Below are 12600 nucleotides of genomic sequence, written 5' to 3'. Positions count from 1 at the left end.
AATGAATTTCTGTGTTCAGAGGCTGGCAAACTATGACCTTGCTGCCAGTTGTTATACAGACCTGAAAGCTAGGAAGGGTTTTTATATTTTTGAATGTTTGGGAAAAAAATCAAAAGAAGAATAATAAATCAATAACAGGAAAATTATATGAAATTCAGTGTTCATAAACAAAGTTTTATTAGAGCACTGTCATTTGTTTAACTGTTATCTATGGCTGTTTCTTTGCTACAGTGGTAGAATTGAGTTAAGTATGTACGGACTTGCTGCAAAGCCTAAAATATTTATTATCTGTCCCTTTACAGAAAATAGGTCTCCAGTCCCTGATATTGATGATTCCACTTTCTTAATTTTTTAAAAATAGTTGTGAATAGTAGCCAAAAATGACTAGCCTTTTTGACAAGTTTAATTATGGTAAACTGTGCCGATAATATTTTCTTTAGTTGCTTTTTGTCCCATTCTTTCTTCAGTTCTTTAATGGTCACTTTTTTTTGGTTTGTATTTTCTTCATGTGTTGTCTAATTTAATAAATGATGTTTCATCAATCTGTGTAGAGTTTTGTTACCACATTGATCAATTGTAACAATATAAAATCAGTTTTATTGTTGAAAAAAAGTATCTTCTTGGTGGCAAGACATACACAATCCTGGTACATTTAAAATGATAAAGCTATTATTTTCTCAACTTTCTAACTAAATTTTTCCTAACATGATTATACATTCATGCAGACTCAGTAAAATTACTTAAACATTTCATTGAGCAGACTTTATTTTTCCTTTTTATTTTATTTCAAAATGTGTACTAGTTTACTCCCTCTTCAGTAAACCCAAGTTACTTAGTATTGTATGTCTGTAATTTGCACTGTAGATGGCAGTATATCATTTTTACTAGAATATATAATTTCTGTAGCATTGTTAAAAGTTTATTTGACTAAGACCAAAATATTTGTGGATTTAAATTTTTTTCCTTTTGTAAACTTAATTGGAATTTGCAATTTGTGTATCTTGTGAAGAAATTTGGCACCTGGATTTGGGGAGGAAAAAAGGAAAAAACAAGATAGGAAACTAAAAGAAAAAGAAACATTATTTTACACTGGTAAGGCAATGTGAGTAAAATGAACTCATTGTCCATCTACATGGCTCAGCTTCTTTCTGTTGACCATCTTTTTTCCCATTTAGAGAAAATCTTATACATGAAACAGTCAAATTTAAAATAGTTAATATATTTTGGATTTTGAAAATAAAAATCTATGTAGATGAACATCTATATTTATAAGGAAATACCTTTGAAGTGCCTATAAAAGCAGAGTAATTGGTTTATTGAAGATGTCATGCTTCTGTTACTACTTGAGAATGGAATAACTTCTGTCTAATCGTAAAATTTATATAGTATAGAGTCTTTTCCAAAATAACTCTGTTCTCACAAGGGTTTGCTTTTGTCCTATTAGTTGGTTGATCGTGTATTTGATGAAAGTCTCAACTTTCGAAAGATCCCTCCATTAGTTCATTGCAAAACACCAGAAGGAAACAATGGTCGATCTGGTGAGCCAAGACCTCAACCAACAGAGCCTCCTGATCACTTAACAATTACAAGGCGGAGAACCTGGAGCAGGGATGAAGTAAGTAAATCATAAACTTTAACATATGGCAAAGATGGTATGTTCCATAAGTCTGAAAATAAGGAATTGTTCAATAAATAGGGCTGGGGAAAAAAGTGATAATCTTTATAGATATAATGAAATTTCATCATGATATCACATTATATAATATGTGATGTGATCGTGTAACTTTACATGAATTCATTTCTTAAATAGGAAAGCAAAACTGTGACATTTTTAGTAAAAAAAAAACAATATAAATACCTTTTGTTATTGTAGTAAGGACTGATTTTGTAAGAAACACAAAAACATATGACTTTAGAAGATTGATACTTAGTATTAAAGTTAAGTGTATTTGAGGATATTAAAATTAAGAACTTCTATTTATCACAAAAATAAGGAATGTGAAAAGACAAGTTAGAAACTTCTGTAAAATATGCCTCCTACAAAGGACTAGTATGCAGAATATATAAAGAATTCTTACCCATCAATTTTGAAAAACAAAACCCAATAGAAAAATCTGCAAAAGACATGAACATTTCACCAAAGAGAGAATACCTAAGGCCTACAAAATTTGAAGAGATGTTTAACTTCATGAGTGTTCAGAGAAATACATTTCAAGATTATAGTAAGAGTATAATCATTCAATTGTTGACAAATTTAAAAGTCTTAAAATGTTAAATTTTGGAGGAGACATGGCTTTTCTTATGTGTTGTTGGTAGAGGTTAAATTGGTGCAGTCACTCAGGAAAATAGTTGGCCTTTATCTCCTAAAGTTGGACATAAAGAGCACCATGATCTAGCAGTTTTCCTGCTAGTATATGTGCAAAAGAAACCCTTTCCCATTGGCAACAATAACAAAAACCTAAAACTATTTATAGCAGCAGAAAAGTGAATGCGTAAACTGGTATACTGACAAATTGACAAATTATATAGTCAATTCAAGGATAGAAAGGAATTTATTCACCAAAGGATGGTTATTTCAAATACCACTATGGAAACTGCTGATTGAGGAACAACACACAGAGGTGGGTACAGGCTTAGGGGTTGGTAGAAGAAGAGTATAGAAAGGAACAGCTAATGAGAAGAGGCTGATCATAGGTTAATATTTGTGGATCCCTAGATTTAAGGAACAGGATCTGAAATTGGTACATAAGAATGTATAGGCCAGGCTCAGTGGCTCAGCCTGTAATCACAGCACTTTGGGAGTCCGTGGCGAGTGGATTGCCTGAGCCTGCGGGTTCGAGACCAGCCCAGGCAACTTGGTGAGACCTTGTCTCTACAATAAATAAAAAATTAGCCGGGCATGGTAGGGCACGCCTGTAGTTCCGACTACTTGGAAGGCTGAGGCGGAAGGATCGTGGGAGCCCAGAAGGTAGATGCTGGGGTGGCTGTGAGTCTGCCACTGCTCTCCAGCCAGGGCAACAGTGAGACTCCAAAAGAATGTGTGTTGGCCAGGCTCGGTGGCTCAACCTGTAATCCCAGCACTTTGGGAGGCCAAGGCGAGTGGATTGCCTGAGCCCATGGGTTCGAGACCAGCCCCAGCAACTTGGTGAGAACTCATCTCCACAATAAATCAAAAAATTAGCGGGCATGGTAGTGCATGTCTGTAGTTCTGGTTACTTGGAAGGCTAAGATGGAAGGATCACTAGACCCCAGCAGGTCGAAGCTGGGGTGGCAGTGATTATGCCACTGCATTCCAACCTGGGCGATGGAGTGAGACTCCAACTCAAAAAAAAAAAAAAAAAAAAAAAGAATGTGTGTTTTTAATTGTACTGAGTAGAAAAATATATACCTGATGGAAAAGCATGTAGCTACCTCAAAGTTAAAATTGTGATATACTAAAAAATTTTGCAACATACTTTTTGTCCTTGCCTGATTGTAGATTTGCTCTTAATATCAGGAATAAATTCTATTCTCGAATCCTATCCATACTCATTCTGTCCTGAGGTGTAGGAAGACATCTTTTTTAAAGCATAATAAAACTACATGAAAGACATTTTTAAACAGGGTGGAGACATCTAGATTGATATTTATTTCAAGGTTGATATCCGAATTCATCTTATACATTGTGACACCAAACTACACTCAAAGGGGTAGAAAAGAGAGGTATCCTATATTATTGTCTTTCCTTCAGCTAGCTTGCCTTTTTCTCACATGTTCCTAATTTGTGATGTGTTCTGCCTTTATTTGATTTATTTCCTCAAGAGGCACAAAATACCATTATGTTATTTATCCTCTGTTGCTTTTCACATCCTACATAACCTTTTATTTCCCACTAAATTCAAATTCTTGTCATGCTAAATTTAGTTCAAAAAATAAATAAAAATAAAGTTCATGTTTTTCCACAATAACTTCCATATTTATTCCACCCTTCAATTAACTTCCTTTCGTCAGAATTCTGGTATCACTTCAATCCCAAAATTTACCACTAATTGACATGCTTTCTTATAAAATATTTAATAATATTCCTATCATTGTCATCTCTCACAATGGTCTTTAAAGCTTTCTGACATTCAAGGCCTTATTATTTGCATTTTCTTACAGAGTCTAGATATAGTTCTGACAATATAAGGGTCTGATTTTAAAACCCACATCTGGACTTAAATTTAGCCCTTTCTTGTAGCATTCTAAATTAGCTTTGCCTTCTATAGTTTAGCCTAGGGATTGGCAAACTAAAGCCCACAGGTCAAATTCAGCCTATCACCTGTTTTGTAACTAAATTATTATTACAACATTGTCATGCTCATATGCAAAATTTGCTTACTGTGTATGACTGCTTTCACTCAACAGAGGGATAGTTTTGGGGAGTTGTGGCAGAGACCATATATCCCTCAAAGACTAAAATCTTCACTCTCTGGCTCTTTATAGAAGTTTTCTGACCCCTGGTTTTGCCCTTGAATCTCAACTGGGTAGTACCAACTCCCATCATAAATACTTATTATTTTGAGTAAATTTTTTCAAATTGATCTTTCCCACTATACTCTGGTCTGGAGAACAAGTATTGTATTCTTATTGATTTCTGTATTCCTATTGGTGAAAGAATTAGTACATTTATTTTTATTTTTATTTTTTTTGAGTTGGAGTCTCACGCTGTCGCCCAGACTGGAGTGCAGTGGCCGCTCCCGGCCACCGCAGCCTCGACCTGCCTGGTCTCCAGCGATCCTTCCGCCTCAGCCTTCCAAGTAGCTGGAACTACAGGCGCGCACTACCACACCCGGCTAATTTTTTTGATTCATTGTAGAGATGAGATCTCACCAAGTTGCCCAGGCGGGTCTCGAACCTGCGGGCCCAGACAATCCACTCACCTCAGCCTCCCAAGGCTCGAGATTACAGGCTGAGCCACCGAGCTTGGCTAGAATAATAAATTTAGTACTCTAAATTATTTATATCTTCACTTTTATAATTTGAATTGAAAGTATGAAAGACAGGATCCTGATAATAATTAAGGAAATGTTGAGTATAAAAATGGATTGTTTTTTAAAAGTAATATGAGCAAAATAATACGGAAACTTGGCAAATTACTTAACAAAGGAATCTTTTATTAATACTGTTTCTTTCACTTTCTCATTTTAGTTACACGTTACTCTATATATTCTTCATTGGTTTTTAAGTTAAAATTAGCAGAAACACTAATGTCCCTAAACATAGTGAGTTGCAATGTGTTCTTGGTAGTTATACAATACAGTGGTAATATTTTAATAGCTCCCTTTTTCCTTTGGATGTTTCAGGTCATGGGAGATAATCTGTTGCTGTCATCCGTCTTTCAGTTCTCAAAGAAGATAAGACAATCCATAGATAAAACAGCCGGAAAGATCAGGTACTATTTGTTACTCCAACCTCCTTGCTTAAATTAATAGTTACCTGTTCCACTTTTGGAAGCCTGCTACTGCTACAGCTGTTGGAAACTAGTAAAGTAAGTGGAGCTGACTATTACTGCTGCCTTTACCATGTTCCTAACTTTTTAGACATCAATAATTAACCATAAACTAAACAGCATAAAGGAGGCAAAAAAGAAACAAATGTCCTAGATAATCAGCCCCTTTATAATTGAGAATTAAAAACTGTAATCACGTAGATTAATTTTATAATAACAAACATTTTGCTTTTTCACAAAGCTAAATTTTTTTTTTTTTTTTTGAGTCAAAGTCTTACTCTGTTGCCCAGGCTGGAGTGCAGCAGCCTGCTCACGGCCACCATAGCCTTGACCTGCTGGACTCAGGCAATCCTTCTACCTCTGTCTTCCAAGTAGCTGGAACCACAGGCACTTACCACTATGCCTGGCTAATTTTTTTATTTATTGTAGCGCAGAGGTTTGACCACGTTGCCCAGGCTGGTCTCAAATCCCTGGACCTGGGCAATCTTCTTACCTTCGCCATATATTCTAAATTAATAGACGTTGTGGGCTTCTTTTATAAGACTTTAAGCATTACATTAGTTTCATCTTTCTCATCTGTAAAGAGGACAGTACACAAACTCAGAACACTTATGTAACAACCCCCTGAAAATTAAAATGCTATATAGACTGTTTAGTTCTAGTTCCTTGTTTTGTAATATCATTTTTTTTATTTATGTTGAATTATCGTTTTTTCAATATATGACCTTTTTACTATTCTGAATCTTGTGTATAGACTGTGGTGGGTTTTTTTGGGTTTTTTTTGTTTTGTGAGTTGGAGTCTCACTCGGTCGCTCAGACTGGAGTGCAGTGGCCGCTCCCGGCCACCGCAGCCTCGACCTGCTGGGCTCCGGCGATCCTTCCGCCTTAGCCTTCCGAGTAGCCGGAATTACAGGCACGCGCTACCACACCCGGCTGATTTTTTGATTTATTGTAGAGATGAGGTCTCGCTGCCCAGGCGGGTCTCGAACCCGCGGGCTCAGGCAATCCACTCACCTCAGCCTCCCAAAGGCGCGGGATTACAGGCCGAGCCACCGAGCCTGGCTTACAGACTGTGTTTTATTGAGCATTTTATCCTTTAGTTTCCTTCCCTTCCATGAAGTATGTATTCCATAAATACTTGTTAAAATGAATAGTTGAAACAAATAGCTTTGTTTCTTTTTGGCTTGACTACTCCTAGAAAATAGTCATTAAAAGAAAGCTGGGAATTGATTAATGAACTTTTGGAGAGTGAAAGCGGTAGGAGGAAAAGGATCTAAATAAAATGTAGAAAGAAAAAGGCTAGCCTATGAGGTGGAAGACTTGAGGATATGTTTCAGCTTTGCCACTTGCTATGCGACGTTGTGTAAGCTGTTGTTTCCCGGCCCCAACTTCATCATCTTATATAGGAATAGGTATATTTTCACTGTCTGCTCATGGGATTGTTGTGAGGAGAAGAAAATAAAGTTATTTCTTATTCATACGCACATATACATAAAGCTTTTAAAAAATTATAATATCACCTCAGTTTGCTTTTTATTGCTTTTTCTCAAAGAGAAATTTTCATTTTAGAATGAATGTTTACCTTGAGAAAAATTTGTCCCAAAATGTTTATCTATGAAATACTACTTTATAACTATAAATTCATTAGTAATTCCAAGCGTAGACTTACAGATTTTATGTAACAGTACTTCAGAAATTTATTGCTGCCATAGCTTAATTTATTTCTAATTCATATAATTGAAACTTATAATGTCTGAACATAGTTTGTGAACTGTATTATTCCACACAAAATTTTATATTGCTTATATATTGAAATAATACATTTTATCAGTTTTATGAATACCAATAAACATGAAAACACATTAAACATCATTTTTATTGAATTATAAGGCTAGTTGTCTAATTTAAAATATGCCAGTAAGATAATTTTTTTTCAAAAACTATTTTGAAAGTATCATTTAAGAATTTGGGGGCTGGGCACAGTGGCTCACACTTTTAATCCCAACACTTTGGGAGGCTGAGGTGGGAGTAAGCTTGAGCCCAGGAGTTTGAGACTAGCTTTGGCAACATAGTGAGACCTTATCTCTACAAGAAAATAAAAAATATCAGCCAGATATGGTGGTGTACGCCTACTCCTAGCTACCCAGGAGTCTGAGACAGAGGGATTGCCTGAGTCCTGGATGTCAAGGCTGTGGTAAGTCGGGATCATGCCACTGCGCTCCAGCCTGGGTGTCAGAGTTGAGACTGTCTCCAAAAAAAAAAAATCTGTTTAAAGTATTCTTAAACACCATGTTAAAAATGTTTTAAGCTACAGTAAGTGAAGTTTTTACATCATCTTCCAGACATATTTAGACATTTGGAAGAATATTTAGAAAGATGGCCTATATAGATAAATTTTACTTGGCATGCTAAGAATGGATTGAGCTTTCTTTTATTTCTTGAGCCTGTATCTTCATATTCCTTAAGAAATGTACCAGACCTGTTCTTCACTTTATTACCTCCTAGAAGAATATTAATCTAAAATTCCTTATGTTAAGAATAATGTAAGCTGCACTGTCTTGTCCTGTTTTTATTTTTAAATTTGTATCTTTTTAGCAAAAGTAATACATAAACATGTTTTAAAAAATAAATATTTCAGAAAAAAACAGTATTACATATAATACCTATTACATGTGTGTGCATTTCCCCCCTCCAGTTTTATTTCTCAAAGGTTTATGCAAACAGTATCGTATTATATTTACTTTTGTATCTTCATCTTTTCCCTTAATGATATCTTTGGTTTTTCAAAAAGTATTAGCAAAATGTATTGACAGCCTCTTTAAATTTGGTTGGAAAATGAGGCATACTGCCTTACTTAAAAAGCAGTGGAATGCTTGACTTTTCTTTAGGAGCACCTTGTACTTATAGTTTTGAAAGTTACCTTAATGACTACCATTATGTCCACTCTTTCTCCAAGATAATTTACCCTTACCAATTCTCACACATTCCTGTGAATTTTAAATACTCAATTTTTCACAGAATAATAATTTAATATTCATTAAATATTTAGGTATATTCTAGGCACTTTATAATTAAACATTGACAAAACAAAGACCTCTACTTTCGTGTAAATTACATTCTAGCTCACTTATTTGTGTTGTTAGTGTTGCTGCTACCTACCCATGATTTTGTCTTAGTTTCATTATTTTACTTGAATATTATCTGTATTATACTATTCACAATTTCTGTTTCTCCCAAAGTTCAATCATTCCTATTTCCTTTTTCTTATTACCAAAATCATTAGATAAATTGATGAGATGAAAAGTTTAATAACAATACCAATTTGAGGTATAAGTTGTAACCTTATTAAATTTCAAAAATTAAGGCTTATAACTGATGTCAGGAAAGTTAGTTGTGTGCTGTTGATAAATAACGCATTTTATAAATCCATGTTGGGCTTATTGAGTGAGTCCATTGGTTTATTTTACATGCCCAGTAATTAAGCAGTTAACACCCTGCTATCTTAGGTGAGGTATTGTACATGTTTTCCCTTAATGACCACTTCATTCCCATTCCCACGTCTGCTGATACAATCTTCTTTCACAAGAGCTCCTCTTTACCATGACAATTCATCCACCAATGATTTGCTAATGCAGCATGTGGCCAGAGACAAATTCAGTCTGCCATTCCCTGGGGTAAAGCAGAACTGAAATTTATAGGGGGAAAATAGTAAACTTAATAACTAATTAATTATTACACATGAATTAACAAATCTGTAGGCCTCAGTCAACATGACCACTTACTGATATCAGGAGTCATGCCTCAGGTTTGACCCAAGCATTCAGTGCAGTTGAAGATAGTATATAATTGTTGTCTTTTTAAATTTAATTCCACTAATATCATTTTCTAAAGCTGGGCATTATGGAAGGATTATTAACCAAAGGAATAATTAAATGAAATAAACATTGATTCAAATAATCTTATATAGATTCATTCATTCATTGAGTGACTTTTGACGGCATGTTATTTGTCTAGCATTGTTTTTGATGCCCTCAAAGCTGAGTGCAGAAGGCAGGCAGGTAAATAGGTTATTACAATTTAGTGCGATGAGTGTAAAACGTAAATTTAGGATGAGTTACTGTGGAAGCCCTAGTAAGGGCACTTAGAGACATTGAGAGAAGTGTCCTTAGGGAAATTACCAGGAAACTTAAGTCCTGAATGATGGAAAGAGGAGTTAGTAAAAATCTAAGTGTCAAGAGAAGGGTGAGATATAGTGAGATGGTACTGGAGAAATGAGATCAGGCTAAATCAATTTGGGCAGAATTTTTTTTTAAAGAGTTTGCATTTTATCATAAAAGGCCATGGGAAGTTAGCATACCAAATTTTGTTTCTCTTGATACGCCAGTGTTATTTATAAAATACCATAAGAATCCCATATGGTCACGCGGCTTGCCACTGGAAAACCTTGGAATCTCCTTGCCTATAAGTCAATGAGTGTATCGTGCTATTTCATCCTACCTACTGAAATACACACCATCTTTCCCTGATAGCTGGATTCTTGTTCATTCAGTCATTCGTTCAACAAATTTTCACAGAACACCTGCCTTGTACCATTCTCTTTCTGACCACAGAGCATCTTCCTCACACACTGCACGGAACTCATCTCTAGTCTCCCCCAAAGAAAAATATTTTTGTAACTGTGACATTTAACTAAAATTTAGAGCAAAGAGCACATTAATTGATCGATTTTTACTATTTCAGAATTGACAGAATTTATAAAGTTTTTGAAAAGATGTATAAAAATGCCTCAATGAAGTTATATATAAATATAGAATGTCTGAAGTATTTGGTTTGCCTTCAGTTTCAGCATTGAGCTTTACTGAGTATAAAGTAAAAGGTTTTATGGAAGATAATGAGGACCAAACATCATTTCTACTGTTATGGAGTTTATAGTCTAGTTGGCAAAGTGAGCCATGTGTACAGTCATCTATCGTACTAGAGAGCATATGATGATGGGTTAGGCCCAGTTAGAGGTAAAGGCAAAGGAAGGATCACTTTCACCCAGGATGGTTAGAGAAGGCTTCATGGAGAAGAACATTTGCAAAGATAGGTTTGAGTTTTGCTAACCAGGTCCAAGGGATAGACGCCTAGGCCTTCTGAATGGAAAGTGCCAGAGTACTCATAGTAGTTGGCTACATTTCAGCATAAGCTTTAAGCTTTGTGCTTAGGAGTTATAAACTCAAATGTCTACTGGGGTCAGTCTAAAGGCATGCATATTTTGGCTGGGCATGGACTCTTACATCTGTAATCCCAGCACTTAGGGAGGCCAAGGTAAGAGGATGGCTTATGGCCAGGAGTTTAAGACCAGCCTGGTCAACATAGCAAGACCACATCCCTACAAAAAATTTTAAAATTAGCCAAGCATTGGTGGTGTGCCTGTAGTCCTAACTACTTGGGAGGCTGAGGCTGAGGCAGGAGGATTGCTTGAGCTCAGGAGTTCTGTTTATAGTGAACTATGATCACATCACTGGCACTCCAGCCTGGGCAACAAAATGAGACTCTCAAAAAAAAGACATGCATATTTAAATTGTATAAACACTTTCTAAGGAGTCTGTTTTAAAATACGTATACAGGAACTTTTGTTTTGCAGCATTCTCCTTTTGTCTTTCATGTGAAAGTGACCCTTCTAGTTGTATAACATGACCTTATATTGGTAGACTGTCAATTTACAATCCTCAGTTTGCATGTTTTGAAGGACAATACTAGGTAATCAGTTGTTGAAGACTTAGAATATGAGCCTAAGACTTTTTTTTTCGTTTTCCTAAAACCATTGGCTTTATCAAAAAGGAAGTTTAGTTTAATTAATGGTTGAAATATCAGATGGACTAAGCTTTGGAATTTAATGCATTTTTATGCTGAAATGTAGCCAACTACTATTTTGAATCCATAATGTAATCTAAATATCACTTTGAGAGCTATGATTTTTTTCTTAACTATCTATAATGGCTTTTGAACAAAAACAACTTCTAACTGTTACAGCCTGGACTAAAGTCATTTCTTGATATGATTTTCTTCTTCCCTGGCATTTAAATATTGCATTTGAGTTTATTTCACAAAGCCAAAATGGTAAGATTGACTTTTTAGCTCTATACCATAATATTTACAAATTGTCTTTTAAAATAAGTCTTTTATCCCTTTAGTGGGGACATTTTTTTGTATGTGAATCAGGAACCTTAGGTAAGTGTTCTAAGCCATTTTCACCAAAGTTTATGTCTATGGTTTAACAATTTTAGAAATACAGGCACTATACACATTAGCCATCCTCTGGGAAAATTCACTGAATGTTTAGTACTGTGTGTCTAAGCACAGACTTTTATTCTATTTGTGTAAGTCCGTCATGGTTTTAAGTCAGTCCGTGAAGTCGTCATTATTTTTCACCAGACATAATGCTGCAAGGACTCTTATAAGAACATAATAATTTACGTGTGCCTTAATAACCTAATCATTACAAAAGATGACTGATAAGGATGTTTAGTCTTTTGAGTTTAAAAAATATAGCAGGTCATCAAAAAATTCTTATATCAGATTCTCAACCCCATTATTGCCTTTTATTTATTAATTTTTTGAGTCAAGGGTCTCACTCTCACCCAGGTTGCTGTGAGTCAGTGAGTACAATGGCATAGTCATTACTCATTGCAGCCTTGACCTTCTGAACTCAGGCAATCCTTCCACCTCAGCCTCCGGAGTAGCTGTGACTATAGGCGCATGCTACCAAGCCCAGCTAATTTTTTGATTGTGTATGTGTAAGTGTGTGTAGAGACAAGATCTTACTATGGTGCTTAGGCTGGTTTCGAACTGCTGGGCTCAAGCAGTCCTTCCACCTTAGCCTTTTGAAGTGCTGAAATTACAGTGTGAGCCACCACACCTGACCCATTATTTCCTTTTTAAGCATAGTTATATGTTATTGCAAATGTTCCAGACTTGATTTAATGTTAATAAATTTCATGTTTTAAAATAATCTGAACCTGGCATATTGACCTTAGGAGAAATACCAGTATGAGTTTTTTGTTTGTTTGTTTGTTTGAGTTGGATTCTCACTCTGTCGCCCAGACTGGAGTGCAGTGGCCGCTCCCGGCCACCGCAGCCTCGAC

The 12600-nt window shown here is 35.5% G+C and overlaps 1 protein-coding gene across 6 annotated transcripts in view; it reads left to right on the top strand.

Annotated features, from left to right (window-relative positions):
- The window catches only part of CEP170 (centrosomal protein 170), a 127367-nt gene that overhangs the window by 107509 nt on the left and 7258 nt on the right, over positions 1–12600 (top strand). For all 6 annotated transcript variants that reach the window (XM_008068996.1, XM_008068995.1, XM_008068994.1 and 3 more), the window contains 2 exons: positions 1445–1615; positions 5325–5413. In XM_008068996.1, the coding sequence (XP_008067187.1) occupies positions 1445–1615; positions 5325–5413 (260 nt within the window). The remainder of the gene's footprint in view (positions 1–1444; positions 1616–5324; positions 5414–12600) is intronic.

Source organism: Carlito syrichta, unplaced genomic scaffold (assembly GCF_000164805.1).
Source record: "Carlito syrichta isolate Samal-C Ts95f unplaced genomic scaffold, Tarsius_syrichta-2.0.1 Scaffold311719, whole genome shotgun sequence".
NCBI classification, from domain to species: Eukaryota; Metazoa; Chordata; class Mammalia; order Primates; family Tarsiidae; genus Carlito; species Carlito syrichta.
The sequence above is the reverse complement of the archived record's forward strand: the minus strand, read 5'-3'. Positions and strand labels throughout refer to the sequence as shown.